General features: G+C 36.1%; 2 protein-coding genes across 3 annotated transcripts in view; both read right to left on the bottom strand.

Annotated features, from left to right (window-relative positions):
- The window catches only part of ppp2r2ba (protein phosphatase 2, regulatory subunit B, beta a), a 57,020-nt gene extending 45,851 nt beyond the window's left edge, over window positions 1-11,169 (bottom strand). The window contains exons 1-2 of one of the 2 annotated variants that reach the window (XM_084132442.1): window positions 11,142-11,169; window positions 10,966-11,037 (exon numbers count right to left, since the gene is read on the bottom strand). In XM_084132442.1, the coding sequence (XP_083988568.1) occupies window positions 10,966-11,037; window positions 11,142-11,148 (79 nt within the window). In that variant the 5' untranslated portion in view covers window positions 11,149-11,169. Of the gene's footprint in view, window positions 1-8,280; window positions 8,595-10,965; window positions 11,038-11,141 lie in introns of those variants that run through there. The other variant, XM_084132441.1, reaches the window with a different exon arrangement.
- A 3,961-nt stretch (window positions 11,170-15,130) lies between these two features.
- On the bottom strand, window positions 15,131-17,798 carry LOC311094792 (interleukin-17B-like). The gene is made up of 3 exons (XM_084132970.1): window positions 17,663-17,798; window positions 17,245-17,564; window positions 15,131-15,988 (listed from the first exon to the last, which is right to left on the bottom strand). The coding sequence occupies exons 1-3, from the start codon at window positions 17,684-17,686 to the stop codon at window positions 15,736-15,738; spliced, it is 597 nt and encodes a 198-aa protein (XP_083989096.1). The 5' UTR covers window positions 17,687-17,798; the 3' UTR covers window positions 15,131-15,735.
- Window positions 17,799-19,860: the final 2,062 nt, after the last annotated feature.

The raw sequence follows: 19,860 nt of genomic DNA, 5'->3' as shown, positions 1-19,860 counted from the left end.
TTTAAGACTTCTTTATGGAAACAAATTGTTATGACTGGCAAACTCCTGCATACTTTTGATGTGAAACGTGGGTTGTCGTATGCTAATGTCCTTATTGTTGTGACATCATCACTGTGATGATTACCTAATGACCCATTTTGACAACTTTTTAAATGTTCTGGATGGACTATAGAGGGAGCTTTGTGAACTTCACAGTATGCCTAGAAATCTTGTTTTTCATGCCATGTGAATGATTTACTGTTAAGAGATTTGTCTTGTTTTCCTATTCGACAAGAGAAAGCCAAAAGTGAAAGCAAACCTCCTCTTAAAACGGCCTCAAGAGCCTGTCAATCATGTGTTGCTGCATGGCTGTGTGAGTTTGCTGCTGTGTGTTAGCTATGATGACTCACACACCACTAACAGAGAGAGGAGGAGGGTCCTCATCAAGGCCCTGTTAGATCTATTCTGAGTCCTCCAGTCCAAAGGTCATTAGCATAAAACTTGTTATATAAAAAGATCCGATGGAGGTTGGGTTTTTGGGTTTTTGCGTCACATCGCTCAATTAGTCAAATGAATTGGACATGAAATAGTGTCTGATCAGCTCTCCTAATACACGATGTTTCAAAGATGCAACGTGCTAATAAATATCACCTTTCTCCTTCTGGTTTGAACAAGCTTGAGCTTTAAAAGTAGTCCATAGTTTTGATACTACCATGTTGACTGCAGACATTTAATGTAAAACAGCTTTTAAACCAGTTTGATGTACTATAGTCATGCTCTTTTGTAACATAAAGTTCCTCCTCAGTGCACATTTGGAAACTAAGCTGCAAAACTCGGTTCATTCAGAAATCATCATGGTTGTGATGTCATCACGTGCACATTAACATACTACCGCCATATGCAAAAGATGTTAGCCAATTTGATAAAGGATAACGTATCAATAAACATCAACAGGGTGATCAAAGGGCAAATAGAAGAGCAAAAATTGAGTAAATGGACATTAAATATTGATTTTCTTGATTTGAAGTTTAAATGATTTGTATAAATATTTATAATTTATTTACAGTAGCCTACCATTGAAAAGTTTGGGGTCAGTTATATTAACCCTTAGAAATGACTATTTTTGTATTAAGAAGTGACGGTAAAAACATTTATATAATGTTACAAAAGAACTTTCAAAGAAATCTAAATAAAATCAAAAATATTAAGCAGCCCAACAATTGATAATAATAAGAAATATATCTTTAGCAGCACATATTAGAATAATTTCTGAAGGATCATGTGACACTGAAGACTGGAGTAATGTAATCACAGGGATAAATGATATTTTACAATGTTTTCATATAGAAAAGCATCATTTACAAATAATTATTAATAATATTTCACAATATTACCGTTTTTACTGTATTTTTAATCAAATAAATTCAGCCTTGGTGAGCATAAGAGACTTCTTTCAAAAACATTTCGACATCCAAACTTTTGAACGGTGGTGTATATAAAAATATTTATATAATAAAAATATATTTATATAAAGAAATGATTTAAAATAAATAATACATCCAGTTGCCCAAGACAAACAGTCAATTATACAGTTTAACGGTCATTTAAACAAAAATATTTGCCTGCATAATAGTCCAACTGACTAATCAAAATGTAATACTCCACAGCTCATTTGCATATAGAATTTTAAATTGTGCAACCATTTTTTTTTAATTGTAAGGTTCAGAGACAGAGTGGAAAACTTAATTACAAGGTCATCTAACAGTATTAGTGGACTTCAGTGATAAATATGTCCCCTTTTGAAGTGTGTGTTTGACAGTTTTCCAGCATTTGTTCTGTGGTACAGCGAGATGACCTTAGAGTCTGTCACTTTATATAGTGTGGGAGTTTGGTATCGATGTTTTCTCCGAACTGCACGGCGCTCGTGATTCATCAGCTGCAACGGGCCTGGCACCTCTCCGAGAACTTTCATTAAACGTGAAGAAAAGCCTATTCCGGTTCGGCCATCCTGGGTATAAATAATTTTACAGGGGGAGGGAGGGAAGGAAGTGAGGATGCATGTTTTTTGCATAGCATATTAATGGATTTTCCTGGCCTACTTATTCAAGTGCGCACACATGAACACACACAGCATTATGCAGTGACAACTTGCATGTATCCTCACCTACAGTATATTACATCAATAATAAAAACTGGCCGTCTGTGCCATTGCTTTCCTTTGAAAGAAAGAACAAAATATGCATGTGTGAAGTAGAACAACAACACATCATTGCAGAAATCAAGATCACGCAACAAGGAATATATAGAAGCAGTGCTGGTTAATTTGGCCCATGTCTGTCTCTCCCTGCTTAGTCATGTCTTAGAAGGGGAAAATTTTTTAATTGATCCAGTAGGTTTATTTTTAAAGCTTCCCTCCAACTCAGTGTTTCCTGGATGAACAGAATATAGCCAAGACAATAGAGCTCCTTATCTAAGAACACTGCAAAGCTTCAGCCCCCAAAACGTCTGCGAGAGGAGCATAAATGTAGGTAACATGCATTGAGGAGTCTCTCTCTCTCTCCTCCCTCTCGTTCTTTCTTCCTGGAGTCTCTTCACAGATCTGAATCAGCTGACCTGCCCTCAGTCTGGAGAACACAAAGCAGGATTTGTGCTGCTGTGGTTTCTCGTCTCTCTTGCTGAAAGAGTGGACGGAAGACTAATGCATCCACCTCTTTAGAAAGGAAACTGATGCAGGATTTGGACAAAGACAAAGTGTGTGTGTGCGAGTATGTGTGTGAATGCACAAACACCTGGCTTGGAGAATTTCAACGCTTGAGCTGATGAACCACGGCCTACTGTGAGAGATTGTAGTTTACAGTGGCCCCAAAACATATTTGAACATGTAGGCCACACTTAAAAATGTTTCAGAAGCCGAACGTTTGCCAAGCAACACACAGTAGTGTGTGGCGCAGTGATACTGATGTAATGCGGTCACAGGTATTATGGTGTATGTTTGTATAGTAATTTACAATGGTTTTGAACGCGGCTCAACCAACCATAATCAAGGACTGGAACTATTTATTTAGAAAAATATATAGTTTTAACATTTGAAACCTATTGAAATACTTTGTGAGAAATATTTTATTTGAGAAGTGTGCTTGTGATATTTTTCTTTATAATAAATGTGACTTTGTTTGATATTTTGCTAGATAATGCAAGTAATTCATTCATTTTGACATGCGACTTAATTGTCCAAACACTTTTTGGGGAGAAAAAAAGCAATTAAACAAAATAAAATAAGTTGAATAAAAAATAAAATAAAAAAATAAAGCTATATATATATATATATATATATTATTATATACTGAATATATATATATATATATATATATATATTTTTTTTTTATATATACTGAATATATATATATATATATATATATACACTGTATATAAATAATTTAAAATATTAATAAATACTATAATAGTATATAAAAATGCTAAAATTATACTGGCTGAAATGTGTAATATTTTTGTATTTAAATACTTTCTCCCATTTTTATTTGCATTTGGATATACTACTAAAAACTAAAAATGGATTACAGTATGTAAAAGTAAGCCACTTGTAGGTTGATTCCTTTAAAATGTGAACACTCACTGTTGTGTCTCCTTTGAGCAATTAAAACATTGCTTTGTTTATTTTAACACCACAACCTGCCCAACCTTAACCAATGGTTGTAGATTGAAGGCGGGGCTGCCCGTTTGGCTGGCCAATCACAGAAGGGGGGAAGTGTTTGAGAAACTGTTCGAAAAAACAATCATTATTTTTCCAATGAAAGGTAACATTAGTGCAGAATACGAGCTCAAGCTAATTTCACCTCATGCGTCCCAAAATTCAAATTTGGTGAACTCTGCAAATTTGTGTCTCGTGAAGTGACCAATAGAAGATTGGTAGGCCTACATCATGGCATGAGTGGAGTAGATTGCATAATTTTAGATGTATTATATATTGAATAATGTTTTAAAAAAAGACATTGACATCATATTGCGACTGTTTTAATGTCCGTATAAAGTCTAGTGTGACCATGGCATTTGAGTTTTGATTTTGCCAAGATACTAAAGTGTGCAATCAAAAGTCTCAATATGCACAAATTCTTCTAAAACAAAATATCTGAGCTAATGCTATCGTAATTCATTTTAATACACTTAATACTCTTACTTAATGTCTCATTTATGCCTTTTTAAATTTCTCCTAAGAAATTTTAAGAAGAAACATCAGAGACAAAGTTGATACATAAATGAAACATAACTTCAGCGATGAAAAAGCATCCTCTGAGCAATAAAATTACACACACACTGCCTCTCTTACAATCTGTTTAGTTAAGAGGTTATGTGAGCACTTTGAAAGATCGACCTGTTCTCTGTGTAATGTGTCTACAGTCTGATGTCTCTCCTCCCCCACTTAACCTCTCATAAGTCTTCCTCTTATATCACGATATCTACTTTATAGAACAGGCCGCACACACACACACGCACATGCTCTCATGTTGTATAATTCCCATCAACAGAGAGGCTTCTCATATGTGTGCATAGAACAAGCCGCTGCTTGTTTTTCTCTGACACAAGCAAAAGAAGTGGAATTCACCAGTGTTTAAAAGATAATCCATCAAAAATTGTATTGATCGTCCACCACACACACATATGCACACACACAAACTCATGAATAACCCATCAGAAAGCATGCACCGACTAGCGCATGCTGACTTCCTCCTGAAGTCAACAGGGGTTCGGAAAAAACAATTTATCAGTCGCCACTCGCCACACACCCAGGTTTCTGACCGTTTGCTTGCAGGTGCTATAACAGCAGTTCTGGTTCAATCCACATTTCATGCTGAAACAAACGATCTGCTGCCCGGCCTCTAGGCCAACACCCTGATATTACATTAGCCATTCATCCGACGAACACAAAAACAAGCAACCTCAAAACAAGTTTGCATCTGCGGCGGGGCTGGATGGATCACGGAGAAAATTCACTTCGGGGCCTCCGGGTCATTTCACTAATGAACGACCGGATATTGAACGCTGAAAGCTCAGCTGGACCTCTGGGCATTGACAGACTACGCCGTTCCAACCGTCCTCGTCGGATCAGCTCGGCTCCCAACCTTCCCAAAGTGCACTTCATTAGCTTGATGATGAAGCTGTTTTAAAAGATCCATAGCACCCGTTTCAGGCTCATGTCATCAGAGTCATCGCCGCTGACCTCTGTTACACAAACACAAGCTCTCTCGCTCTTTTACTCATCAGTTTTTCTGCACACTTGCTGGTGGCTACAGCTGAGCTTTTAATGCCGGTCAGCATACAGCTTCTTTCAAACAGTGTGTCAGCTGTATTATTTTGTCATTTAGGATCGGGAAGCCAAACATGACCCCATTTGGCGCGTTGAAATGCTGGATTATAGAGGTTACAACTGTTTCAAAATAACCAGGCACAAGGCAGGCTTCTCTAAAACGGACTCACCGCCGGCACGCCTGGCAATAAAGTAAGCCAGCGATGAATAATTAATGTATCATTAAAACTGCCCGATATATTTGTGACTATCACAGCTCTAAACAGAGGCATATGATAGCTAAATCTAGCACAATCACTGTAAAGACTCACTTTAATGTGACTTGTTTACTCCACACTGTAAAATAAAATAATAGATGGAGAAAGCTATCCGTTAGTTATCTCATTAGTAATGTAATAATAATAATAATATCAATATAATATAAATAACACAAGTAATATTGTAATTTAATTTAATTAATACATTGTATTAAACTGAGAAGACATTAAAGGGAGACTCCACTTTTTTTGGAAATAGGCTCATTTTACAACTCCCCCAGAGTTAAACAGTTGAGTTTTACCGTTTTCGAATCCATTCAGCTTAGCATAGATCATTGAATCGGACAAGACCATTAGCATCTCTCTCAAAAAAATGACCAAAGAGTTTCGATATTTTTCCTATTTAAAACTTGACTCTTCTGTAGTTACATCGTGTACTAAGTGTTTCCGACGGAAAATGTAAAATTGCGATTTTCTAGGCTGATATGGTTAGGAACTATACTCGCATTCCTGCGTAATAATCAAGAAACTTTGCTTCTGTACCATGAGTCCAGCAGGCGTAATGATATGACGCAGCGCCTGAAAATAGTCCCCAGCTCGGTAACTTCCAACGTGACCGGGACTAAGTTTGTCTAACCTATTAGACCTATTTTCAAGCGCTGCGACATATCATTACGCCTGCTGGACTCATGGTACAGAAGCAAAGTTTCTTGATTATTACGCAGGAATGCGAGTATAGTTCCTAACCATATCAGCCTAGAAAATCGCAATTTTACATTTTCCGTCGGTCTTAGTACACGATGTAACTACAGAAGAGTCAGGTTTTAAATAGGAAAAATATCGAAACTCTTTGGGCATTTTTTTGAGAGAGATGCTAATGGTCCTGTCCGATTCAATGATCTATGCTAAGCTATGCTAAAAGTGGTACCGCCAGACCCGGAGATCGGCTGAATGGATTCGAAAACGGTAAAACTCAACTGTTTAACTCTGGAGGAGTTGTAAAATGAGCCTATTTCCAAAAAAAGTAAAAAGAGTATCCCTTTAACAGTACAATGAAGTGTCCTTAGTGTGTAATTATGGCATCTATCAGGACTAACGGCACCATGACAAACCTTGACCGCTTGGTTTCACGCTTCATCTACTACAAGGAACATGCTAACGTTAGAGGCGCACTTTGACACACCAGGTGCCTTGACAAATGAACTTTGCTATAGTCCAAGTTTTGGCTTTTTGCCTTTTATTGTATCACAAATGAAGAACAAACAGGAAAGTAAGGGGAATATGGTCATGACATGATGCAGGCCGGATTCAAACCTGCACAATGACTCTTTATATCTTTAACGAGCATGCACTGCCTGACGTTTACCACAGTTCTCACATCAGTTTAACCTTTATATTCAGGATGGGAAGTTACCACAGAGCTGTTTGCTCACAGGAAACCAGGTTGCTCCTCAGATAAGGGCAATGCAGGTGATAATTTTAATAACAGCATCAGTTTTCTTGCCTTCTGTTGCACTAAATCTGACCACAGTGTCCAAAGAAATAATCTAACAATGATTTACAATATCAGGCTGAGGAAGTGCAGCCTCAGGCACTGCGTTTGAGTCTGTTTTCATTCTTACACAGCGCAGATCAATAATAACACAAACATGTATCTATAGAGATAATATATAAATAGCCAGTGTTCTTTTTGTGAATATAAAGAGGGTCACGTTTTCCTGTTAAATGGTAAACAGCAACAGAAGGCAAACATAAATCAGACTTTTATGGTCGACAAGCTCTGCTGTTCGACAGTGTTGTAAAGAAGATGTAGGGCACATAAAATTCACACCTATTCACAAGGATGTTTCTTAGGCCAAATAGATACGTTTGACCACATTTGCCTGTTTGACACAGAGTTGCACAACCAGACAATATAAAAGCGGCTTTTATGACTGTACAAAACTGTTATCTCCAGGTCAGAAGAACAGCATGGATTCATATTTGAAAGGTCATTTGTTCGCTCAGGTACTGGGGGCTTATGAAATAAAGTCTCATCTCATTCATACAGATCTAGCAATTACAATCATATACGATCATCTTTAATCTGAACATCCTATAACTTTCTAGGGAATAAACACTTCTATCTCAGTCACTCAAAGAAATGAATTTATATAGCCTATCCAAATCGACTTTAAACCAGAAGGAAAAACTGTTTTTTTTAAACAAACACATTATATTATTATCATCATTATTATTAATTGAAAATAATATTTATAATAATTTTAGGTGACACTTTAGAGGGTACAATTCTCACTATTAACTATTATTTTTGCTTCAATAAACACCTAATTACAGCTTGTTAATAGTTAGAAAGGTAGTTACATTTAGGTATTGGGTAGGACTAAGGGATGTAGAATATGCTCAGAATAAGGCATTAATATGTGCTTTTTAAGTAGGCCTACTAATAAACAGCCAAAATCCTAGAAATAGTCATGCTACTAATAGTGAGAATTGGAGTGTTGCCTAATTTTATTAATAAATATATTAATGCATTAATACAACTAACATAAAAATCAACATGTTCCACTCATCCTTGACAACATACTCCCACAGTCAGTTGTAAGATAAGCATTGCTTATCATGAACACCCCTTGCACTTCCAAACAGAAAGTTGACATTACGCAGCATCCCTTCAGCACGCGGTGACCCAGCAAAACCACTCTCCAGCTCCAGTCTTACCTTCCGTGTGACAGCTCGAGGAGAGCAGGGTGCTCGGGGGTCGGAAGATGTAAGGCAGATACCGGGAGAAACATTTCATCTTTCTTTCGTCCGTTTTCCTTTGGGAGGGTCCTTTCCCACCATCCGCGCTGCGATGACAGCAGAACCGGACCGGAGGAGGGATGAATGGCTATATATGCTGATGCTCCCTGGATGCGTGTGGAGTCACGGCAGCATCCTAAACACTTCTCACGCGTGTGTCAGGAAGACGTGCTGTGTGCATCCTCACAGTTCATCATGTTTCCCTCCCAGAAGGACGGAGGGTTGAGATGTTTTCCTGAGCTTCGGTTGGGAGGGGCAGTTACGCTACATTACCCTACGAGCAGGAATATACCGCGCACAGCCCGACTGATCATCAGGCTTTATTTAGATGCGCTCAAAACATGACATGAAATCACCCTCATGCTTGAGAGAGTGACCGTAAACTTTTTGCTGTTCCAATTTAAAACTGTCCAACAGCGCCATCTCATGGTTGGCCGCCATGTATACCGCCATGACATCCTTATTGACATGTCGGTCAATTTAAATTCATGTTCTGTTTAACACTCAAATGTTTATAGTTTTTGGCTAAAAAAAACATAAAGATAACGTATATAAACACAAAACGTCTATCATAATGCCGAAAAACATAAAAAATGTGACGTAAAACAGCCTAACAAGAGAGGAGTTTAAATAAAATAATCTGGGAATTTACTGTTTTTCAGTCTGTAAATTAAAATGTTATTTCTACATTATACTTACAGTGATACTGTAAAAAAATCTGAAAAAAGGAAAATCCGGTAAGTTTAACCCTAAAACACAACACAATGCATCGCGTTTCAAGTTTTCAAAAGGCTACGGAAAATTCCTTTGCACTGTAGGCCTACATTGGGCCCTATATTTACAGTGTGCAACTTCAAAGGTTTTAACAATATTTTACTGCAAAAGCAGGTAAGTTGTAAAATAAAATATGTATACAGTGCATATTCACTGTAAATAATTAGATAATTGATACTCCTTGAACCAGGCCTGGCCAATGCCTACAATGCAGTAGACCAGAATTACAATCAACATCACACTGCATTTTAAATGACAAATTGCCATTGTTTATGCAGAGTAAATTGCATCCTATTTGTTTCTGTTCTGTTTAATAGATGCACAGAGGTGTTACACTTATTCTTCTGAGTAACATAAACCTGCTCAATAACACACCGTCTCTTGTGAAACACCAACCATCTCAAATTACCACCTTAAACAGAAACATATGTCATAATTCTGATGATGAACTAACATGTAGCTAATTGTTTGTTTATTTATTTATTTAGACAAATGCCACCCGGACCCCCCCAATGCAAATGTGAAGACTCATGTATGATATTTTATGACGGAAATCACACACTGAGTAGTCAGCGAGAGTGGCCAGAGCCTCTGAGAACAGGTGCCATCTGTGCCGGTCCCCCGGGTATCAGCATATCAAAATATCAAAGAGTTATCTCTCTCTCTCTCTCTCTCTCTCTCTCTCTCTCTCTCTCTCTCTCTCTCTCTCTCTCTCTCTCTCTCTCTCTCTCTCTCTCTCTCTCTCTCTCTCTCTCTCTCTCTCTCTCTCTCTCTCTCCTCCTACTCTCTATGACACAGGCTGCCTGACTCACTGTTGGGAACTCACGCTGACATCTTTTTTAAAGACAGCACTAATATACCTCAATGAATATTTATGACTATGAGCCACAAGAGCTTCTAAATATAGATTGACAGTCCTGGGTATACTGAATCTGAAAAGCTGAAACAGAGGTCGCCTACAGATATGTGTTGGTATAGTACAGAGCTATACAAAGGACTTCCCAGCTGCAATATGCAGTTCACTGAGATTCTGATATGCAACGTTTCGGTGAATTATTCTGCTTGCCACTCGGTTAACTGTTTATTAGTCTTAGTCCTATCATAGGTATTCTTCAAATTATAAGTGTAGCTGTTTGATTTATTTGCTTTATATTCTGGCTCAGATCAATATTTCATACTCATCAGTGGTGATATCTTGTCGAGTAGACTATTTCTTCTTCACTAGCATACTGTTGTGCACCTCACACTCTTCTTGATAAATATATTACAAATGTTCAAATGAACTCAACAGGTTGTTTAGAGAGGGAAAAGTCTTAAAATTCTCTTAAAGTTATCTCTGAACAATTTGTCAAAAATTAAATACCAGTAGCCTAGGCATTGAATAGAGATTCAGTCTCTTTGAGCAGGTTTTCAAAAGTCCAGGAGGCCATAATTGTGGCATCTGCATAAAATTGTGTTATAAAGCCCACATTCATAACAGTATGGAACTGTATACAAACAAAATCTACATAAAGTTTTGTGAAAAATTTTAATTCTAAATGTTTCTCTTAATTTTATGTATCTAACTGTATACTAGTGGATAGAAGAAAAAAATTTTTTTAATAAGAATATTTATTATTTAAATAATTTACCTTTAATAGTGACAATATAAAAGTCTTTTATTTTAGAAGGAGTTAATATTATAATAGAACTTAATTTCCCCCTCACAAAACACAACCTGGCTATCTATCTATCTATCTATCTATCTATCTATCTATCTATCTATCTATCTATCTATCTATCTATCCATCCATCCATCCATCCATCCATCCATCCAGATGTTTGTCATACCTTCTGCTGCGGTCACCTCCGACGGACCCTTCACTTGGACCAAACACCAGGTTCGTTCACCTGGACCTCGTCCTTCGCGCAAGTAATCAAATCAAACAACAGTAGGCTATTAGTCAGACTTAAAGTAATGTTTTTCATCTGAAGATCATCCGTCATCTTATCAGCCAAACACATACCGGGCATGATGCGTCCTCCTCCTGTATGTTTCCCAACTGTTCTCGTTGATCACTGATATGATGGAGGTGTTTGATTCGCGTCCTGCTGATGGCGCACATGAGACCAGAAACCGGAATGCTAGGCTTCAGTCCTAAATAAAAGAGTGCGTGATGTTGTTTGTAAGAACATTCCAATTAGTAGCCTAAAGTATCACTTTGCATCGTTTTTAAGACACATTTAAATTAGCCTGCATTTTTGTACTTTCCTCATTATATTGGAAAGAACTTCAATCATCTTAATCATGAAATAATTGAATAAATGTTTAAAAAATGGCAAAAGAAATGTAGCTAATTATCAGAAATAGAACTACCTTGCCCTTAGGGTGGGAGTCATTTATTGCCTCCTTTGAATGATTTTACATTTTGTGCTATAACAACTAAATTAGGAATTTTTAGGAATTAGGAAATTTATTTCCTACAATAAAAAATTAACTGATGCATCATCGTCCTGCACGTGCAATATCTAAATATGTTACAGTTTAAAAGTAAATGCGCATAAGGGGGGCATCTTCCCCCATCTTCATAATGCCATTTTTATTACAGTTTTTCTCCATTGGTTTGGCTCATTTCTTGAAACAGAAATGACATTCTAAAAACAACATGGACAAACCTCCAAACCACTTGGCAATTGTTCACAACAGAATTGAATTTCTCATTTCATCAAATTGCAAATGTTTAAGTACATGTCTCAATGTCTCAGTACACTTTGCAAATGATTAAGTACAGGTAGCCTACGTTTAGCACAAATTCCAAGTGAATAGATCTTGTTGATCTAAACTGATTGTTGATTCTCAGTCTAATGGTTGTTCGCTCCAAAACATGTCAGCGTCATTTCATTGTATAAGTCTTCACATGCACAATAGTCTGTTCAATTGTCAAAATTAGTCAAGAACATAATACCATGAATATTATGCTCAAACACTCTCCACCTCCAAGAGTGTATATAATCCAAGTCCAAGAGAGAATATATAATATTATTGGCCACCGGGCCACGGTGGATGTCCCAGGCCAGCGAGGGGGCAATATAACTATGTGTGCTGCCATATCTGACAATGGTGTGGCCACTCACATCCCCAGTCTTGGCCCATACAATACACAGAAGCTCCTCATCTTCTTGGACCGCCTTCATTTTGATTTGATCCCTGAAAATGAGAGAGGCCTCGTAGGGCCTCACCTACCACAATATGTCATTGTATGGGACAATGTGAATTTCCACCGTCATCAGGGCCTGGTTCACTAGTCAGCCAAGGATGGTCATGGTGTTTCTACCACCTTACTCTCCTTTCCTCAATCCTATTGAGGAGTATTTCTCCGCTTGGAGGTGGAGAGTGTATGAGCATCGGGCTCAAGATCAGAGGTCCCTGCTCCATGCAATGGACGCTGCGTGTGAGGATATTACAGGAGATCAGTGTAGGGGATGGTTGCGACATGCACGCCGTTTCTTCCCTCGTTGCATCGCAAGGGAGAATATACGCTGTGATGTGGACGAGAATCTGTGGCCAGACAGACAGCAGTGTGGATGGCCAGGAGGGTGAGGACGGTGGCCAGGAGAGGGAAGGTGAGGACAGCGACCAGTAAGGAACTGTTAGTTGTGAAACTCCAGCTTTATTTACAGCACTGTAGGCTGCATATAATTTTCATTTGTTTTTTGTTTGTTTATATTACAGTATATTATGCTGTATACATTTTCTTTTTACTCTGATGTATGGAAGTTACTTTATGTGTGTGAATGATAATGGTTACAATTTCCTTGGCAGTATGAGTGCAATGTGTGATGTCAAACCTTGGAGGCTACTCTTACCCTAAAATCCTATTTCTTTTTTTCAGTTTTATACACAATTGTATTCTGTTAGCTAGATAAAAAAACAGTACAGTAACCACTGTCAGTGAAGGACTGGGCTAAGACTGAAAGGTGGACATGAGGGATATTTCAATGGTCCTCTGCCATAGTGACAAAACATCTAAACATTTTGACTTGAAGTGCTTAAACAATGCCAAAGGGACGAAGCATTTTGGGGGCACTGACTGTTTAAATGAGAAGGAAATTTAGTTTTGACACATGAGTGAACTGTTTTGGGAGAGGTATGAACTTTTGCAGGTGAACCATGGTGTTGTGCCGAACCATCCATGTTATTTTGGCAAAAGCGCCAAGAGTGTTGAGAACGTCCGGTCTGTTTCAAGAAATGAGCCAAAGCAATTGAGAAGGATCTTTTTGACATTTTCGTGGCACTGACTCTTTATATGGGAAAGGAATTTAGTTTTGAAGCATGAGTGAACAGTTTTAGGAGAGATATGAGCTTTTGCAAGTGAGCTATAGTGTTGTGCTGAACTGTAAGACTGTTTTGCCAAATGATCTTAGAGTTTTGAGAATGTAATTTCTGTTTCAAGAAATGGTCCAAACCAATGGAGAAAAACTGTAAAGGGGTCATGACATGAGAAATCAAATTTGTCTTGATGTTTTGACATATATAGTTGACCATGCGAAAAAGAAGAATAGCCTACTTCTATTGGTATACTTCTTTTAAACAAAAAATAAGAAAGTATACTTTCAGTCACATTTTAAATACTGCTCAGAAATATACTTAAAATTACACTTAAGTGTACTTGACTTATACTGAGAGAAAAGTCCAAGAATATTTGGCCTGTACTTGTACTCAATCTTTTGATCTAGATGTACTTAAAAGTATAATTAAGTATTCAAAGTATACTTGGCTTGTAGTTGTGTTAACTCTTTTGATCGAGTAGCCTATTAAATATATATTTTTTACATAGTGTTTCATATACAGTCTTATGTAACTTACATTGTTTTAAAATATTAATTAGAATATTGATATAAAACAGATATGTTTCTAATTCTGCGTATCAATGAAGAGAAAACGACTGTGAAGCTTTGGGGGTGTTGGACTCGATCTACTCTATCTGTGTTTTGATCTTCGTTGAATCTGATCAAGTCTTTGACAAAAATGTGATTTTATCAACTTTTTTGTTTAAAATGTTGCCTTTCTTTATGAAACTTACCGACATTCAAGTGTTGATAAAAAAGGATGCATGAAGCGAATAAAATGTTTTTAAAATTAAAGTACAGTTAAAGGTATTTTTCAAGTATAAAAAATAATATCTACATTTAAATATAGTAGTATACTGCAAGTGCAAAAATAATAGTAAATCATAAGTATAATGTTATGTTATGTGTAAGTACTTGCAGTATAAACTACTAAACTAGTTTACTGAGAGTACACTTCAGTGTGTACTTTCATAAACTAAAAAATGTAGGCTAATACTTGTATTAAAAATAGTAAACTACTATTATACTTAAGTTCACTTGTAGTACAAATGCATACAAATGAGAAACCTAGTTGTGTACTTAAAATGTACTACTGTTACACTTATAGTAACGTATACTTTTATATAGCTACTAAAAGTGGGCCAATTTAGTCCCAAGCAGTATTGAAATAGTACACTTACTAGTTTACTACAAGTACACATTGATATTAGTATACTTACTACATAAAGTATACTTAAAAATATACTTGAACATTACTTAAGTATAGGCTACTTCATAAAATGAAATTGAAGTATACTTCTTTTTCATAAGGGAAAACAACAACAACATTTAATCAAGCTCAAGAAACGGCATGTTTTGATATTGCGGGATCTGTGGCATCACACGGGCAAAACATATTTGCATATGACATCGATGAATAGTTTGCCAACATCGCACCATAGGCCTCGTCATCTGACAGCAGCTGCATCACAAACTGTAAGTAAATGATTTCATAATGCTTTGTCTGTAAATCATGGCTTTATATGGATAATGTTTTCAAAACACTGGTGCAGGAACTAGGCGTTGTTAGCCTACTGTTTCGTTAGCCAATCATAACAGTAGCCGTTTACTGACAAGTCATACAGACGGTTATTATTTTCAAATAAAGGTTTAAAATAATAGTTTTCTGCATATATATTTATTTGTTTTCTCTGGTTATCATAATTTCCCCCTATTAAAACAAAAGAAAAGCAAAACAAAACAAAAGCATCATTATAACATCATACAAGTGTCTCTTATTTTGGACAGTAGGGGGCGATCGTACACAAACAACAATGATACCATGAATTTGTAGCCTAGTATGTAAACCACATAGGCCTATTATTGAAAATGGTCTATTTGTAGAAATATCAGCATTAAATTCTCTTTATTTCAGAAAGACACACTACAGTTCCACAGCATTTGCAATCAGCTAAATTACTCTCCAAACTGTCAACTTTTTTTATATAGCCTATTAAAAGCATCTTTATGCCCAAATAGCTATACAATTGTAATATTTAACTTAACTTGAGATGTCACAATGCAAGTAATGACATTAAATGTTCAAAATCTTAAATTAAAATCACCTTTTCAAAATAGAAAAGCTACTGTTTTTGCACAGCGTTTTATTGAGCTCACTAAATGTATTCTTCACTATTTGTTACATAGAAAATCATATATGCACAATTGGATCCGGATTCATTTGCAGTAGGCTAAAAAACAGGTTGAAATGTGTTGGTCCAATGCACTCAGCTAGCCCACGATGCACGTGCACCCCACGGCGATGCTCTCCACCACCGTTCTGTAACGGGGAACGCATGTCTTCTTCTTCGTCGGCTTCCTCGTTGGCCGGTGGCAGAGGAGTCTGCGCACGGGGATCTTGGTGTAGATGAGAGCGCTGGTCATGCTGCGATCCTCCTGCATGGTGAAAGGATTGATGCATCCCACACACGAACACACGGCCTCTGGGATGTCCACGGGTTTACGGGTCTCATCGTGATTGATTCTAGCCAAAGACATTAAATAAAGTACGTCTGGTCAATATTTTCTGGAAAAAGTTTTCTAAAATATTTTTAATGTAGGCCTAAAAGTTAGACTTATACTATATCTTCATATCTTATATTATAGCCTATCTTCAAAAGTATGGGGTCATTTTGAACCGATTTGAATTGAGTGTGCACCGGAGTGGTTCACCTTTTGTCGCACTTGAACCACGAATAGGCTGATTTTGATTTTGATCAAAAATGATTTTGCAACGTCTGTGTATCTGAATGCATATTGAAGAGATAAACTCGCCTGACTTTAGGATTCAGTGGAACAGCTCATTTGCTTCATATAGAGCTATAAGGCCATCTAGTGGCTAGAGTTATGAAATAGCCTATTTATACTATTATTTTCTCAAAAGACGGCAGAGACACCCGAATTGTCCCAATATTGAGATATTTTGAGCTGATTTGAACTGGTTACTGCATGTATTGCAGAAGAATCTGCTTAAATTATAATATTTATTGATAAAAACCTATGAATTTAAAGGTACATAAAAATAAAAAAATAAAAAAATGCATTAAAAAGTAGACAAAAATATTATAGAAATGAAATGATATAAGCTTTCTGGACAAAAAAAAGAAAAAAAAAAAAAGAAAAAAAAGTATAATTTTTACTTTGTAACAAGTACAAGGAAGGATTTGTAACAGGATGCGAGGAGAGGACGAATTAAATGTTTTTGATAGAAGTTTCTTAGACCCACCAAAGGCTGCATTAATTTGATCAAAATACAGTAAAAACAGTAGGCTAATATTGAGAAATATTACAATTTAAAATGACTGTTTTCTATTTTAATATATTTAAAAAAAAATAATAATAATTTATGATGGCAAAAGCTGCGGTCAGCATTTGAAAGAAAATAACTAATTTTATTCAGCATTAAATTGATTGAAACTGACATTTAAGGCGTTTATAATGTTACAAGTTACAGTTATGTTACAGTTGTATTTCAAATAAATGCTGTTCTTTTGAGCTTTCTATTCATCAAAGAGTCCTGAAACACAGAAGACTGTAGTAATGACTGCTAATAATTGCATTTACTGTATTTTTGAATAACTCAAAAACATATTTACATGATACTTTAATGTTACAAGTGGGGTTTTTTTTTTTTTTTTTTTAAACAGGGCTTTGAGGTCTCTCAATCTTCAATCAGAACATAATAAATAATAATGATAAATAATAATAATAATAATAACAATGACCTCGATTTCACCATACCTGTAGGACCAGGGAGAGAGGCTGCGACTATTGGACATCCACAGTTTGCGATCCACCACACATTTGCTTATGGTTAAGTTGGGATTGTTTCTGACCTGGGACACCATGTCCTCGATACTCTTATCAAAGTCCGTTTCAACAGCACCAGGCATCACGCCTGATTCTGGACCTGTCATCATTGGATCTGGGGAAATTCTGACAGATGACCCTTTCCGGCGAGGATGTGATTCCAGTTTTCGTCTCCGAGACTTTCCTTCTCTACTGGTGTCCTTTGTGTCAATGGGCACAAACAGATTCCACACCATCAGGACCATGAACACCTGCAATATGGAGTGCTGAGGGTTTAATTTAATTATCATAATGCTTTATTAAGTAAAGAAATATTTTTAAGTAAAGAAATAACTTTTTTGAGACTCACCTTATTCCATATGTTTTTCCACATTGTTTTCTAAAAGAGCGCAATAAGTTGTCACATTTGTATCCTTGCCGTGAGCATGTATTGAATGAAATGAGCAAGGAATTACTCATACTGAAGTATCACGCCTCACACTGACACAGTAGCCTACAGGGACACACCTGAAGCCAACAGTTCAAGGTGGGGCCACGCAAAGATACTATTATATGCTACCCTCTCCAAAACATCAGATAGATAGATAGATAGATAGATAGATAGATAGATAGATAGATGAATGATAGATAGATAGATAGATAGAATGATAGAATGATAGAATGATAGATAGATAGATAGATAGATAGATAGATAGATAGATAGATAGATAGATAGATATACAGATAGATGATGAATGATAGATGAATGATAGATAGATAGATAGATAGATAGATAGATAGATAGATAGATAGACAGAATGATAGATGGATGGATAGATAGATAGATAGATAGATAGATAGATAGAATGATAGATAATAGATAGATAGATAGATAGATAGATAGACAGAATGATAGATAGAATGATAGATAATAGATAGATAGATAGATAGATAGATAGATAGATAGATAGATAGATAGATAGATAGATAGACAGAATGATAGATAGAATGATAGATAATAGATAGATAGATATACAGATAGATATACAGATAGATAGATAGATAGATAGATAGATAGATAGATAGATAGATAGATAGATAGATAGATAGATCCTATCATTAGTTAATCAATTAAAAGAGTGTATTATTACAAATTTACAGGTGCATGAAATTTCAATAGAATTTTGGCCAATTTTACAGAACACTTTGTACCTTTGTTGTTTTCACGTGTGTCTATTCAATCGAGTGCACTCAAAGACCCTTTTTATTCTTAAATCCTAAAGCCCAGAGAAAACAAACGACCAGACAGAGCTTTATGAGCCTTAGACTCATTCTGGGAACCAAACCAGTGCCTAAAGAAACTGTCTGCAGACACAGATTTGGTCAATCCATGTTTTCCCCCGATCTGGCTCATTCAATGCTATATTCATTTTCACAATGGGTTCTATTGAGTGGTGTAAAAGAACACCTGCTCTTATGACATGTCAGGGCAGTGTTAGACCTGGAGTTTCAAAGAGAACACTTGTGGCAAACTATGTTTTGCTATTTTTAAAGGTTTGTTGGATAAAAATCAAAACAAGTGCTTAATATTGTGTTGAATAAAAACTGTTTTCAAATTCACTGACGATTATATTATTCTAAGAAAATGAAGTGACTCAGATTTGCCTTTCTTTTCTTCTTCTGTTTAACCTTTTGACAAAAGAAGTCCCTGGCATGGATTTTTTTTGTTTAAGTTAAAGCACCTGTGACACTTTACAAGAAATTGTGATGTTTTACATTTGAACAATGGCTGTTTATCCATAATAAATATAATGATATAACATGCAAATATTGATATTTCTGCTGTTTGCAGATTTTTATCTTGACTTGGTTCTGTGAATATGGGAATTCAAAGATTTTAAGATATCAGGATGGATTTGGAACGAGTCTGTAAAAATGTGTTACTTTGCTAAGACACTAATAAAAATTAAAAAGGGGCAAATGTTTATGTTTAAGAGCAATAACTTGGTGCCTGGCAGTTCATTGCATCTTAGATTGGTAATTAACTGCTGGAAAGTCCAGTTTAAGTTGTGTTTGTGGAATATGGTAGCTGGTTTCTAGCTAGTAGAGCATCTTGAATCAGCAACATGTAATGAAGATGGTTTTGGGACACTGTGGTTGGTCATGCAGCTTATGACAACCTTGGGCCAGCTAATATGAACTAAATAAACCAGCTACCATGTTCCAAAACACAGCTCCCAGCTTAAACTGTACTTTTTAGGAGGGCAATCATACTTTTATATGGACATGATGAGCTGAGCTCAAAGAATTTGCACTTTTGTTTGGCAAATTATCTTTGAAAATATTTAATTAAAATGACTAGTAACTGACTGTTAATTTAAACTGTATCAATTTTAAGAGTTTTAATTTTATATATTTATTTTTAATTAATTTTGTAATTCAGATTTATTCAGTAAAAATCGAGTTAACACCTAAGAGATAAACGCGAACGCGTCCACTTTTATCTGTAAGGCGCTGTCATCATATTTTATACTTTTATATCTGGTGTTTTTTTTTTCTAATGTAGGC

Source organism: Abramis brama (genome assembly GCF_963993115.1).
Source record: "Abramis brama genome assembly, chromosome: 13".
Taxonomy (NCBI): Eukaryota; Metazoa; Chordata; class Actinopteri; order Cypriniformes; family Leuciscidae; genus Abramis; species Abramis brama.
Note: the sequence above shows the minus strand (reverse complement) of the source record. Positions and strands in the feature narration are given on the sequence as shown.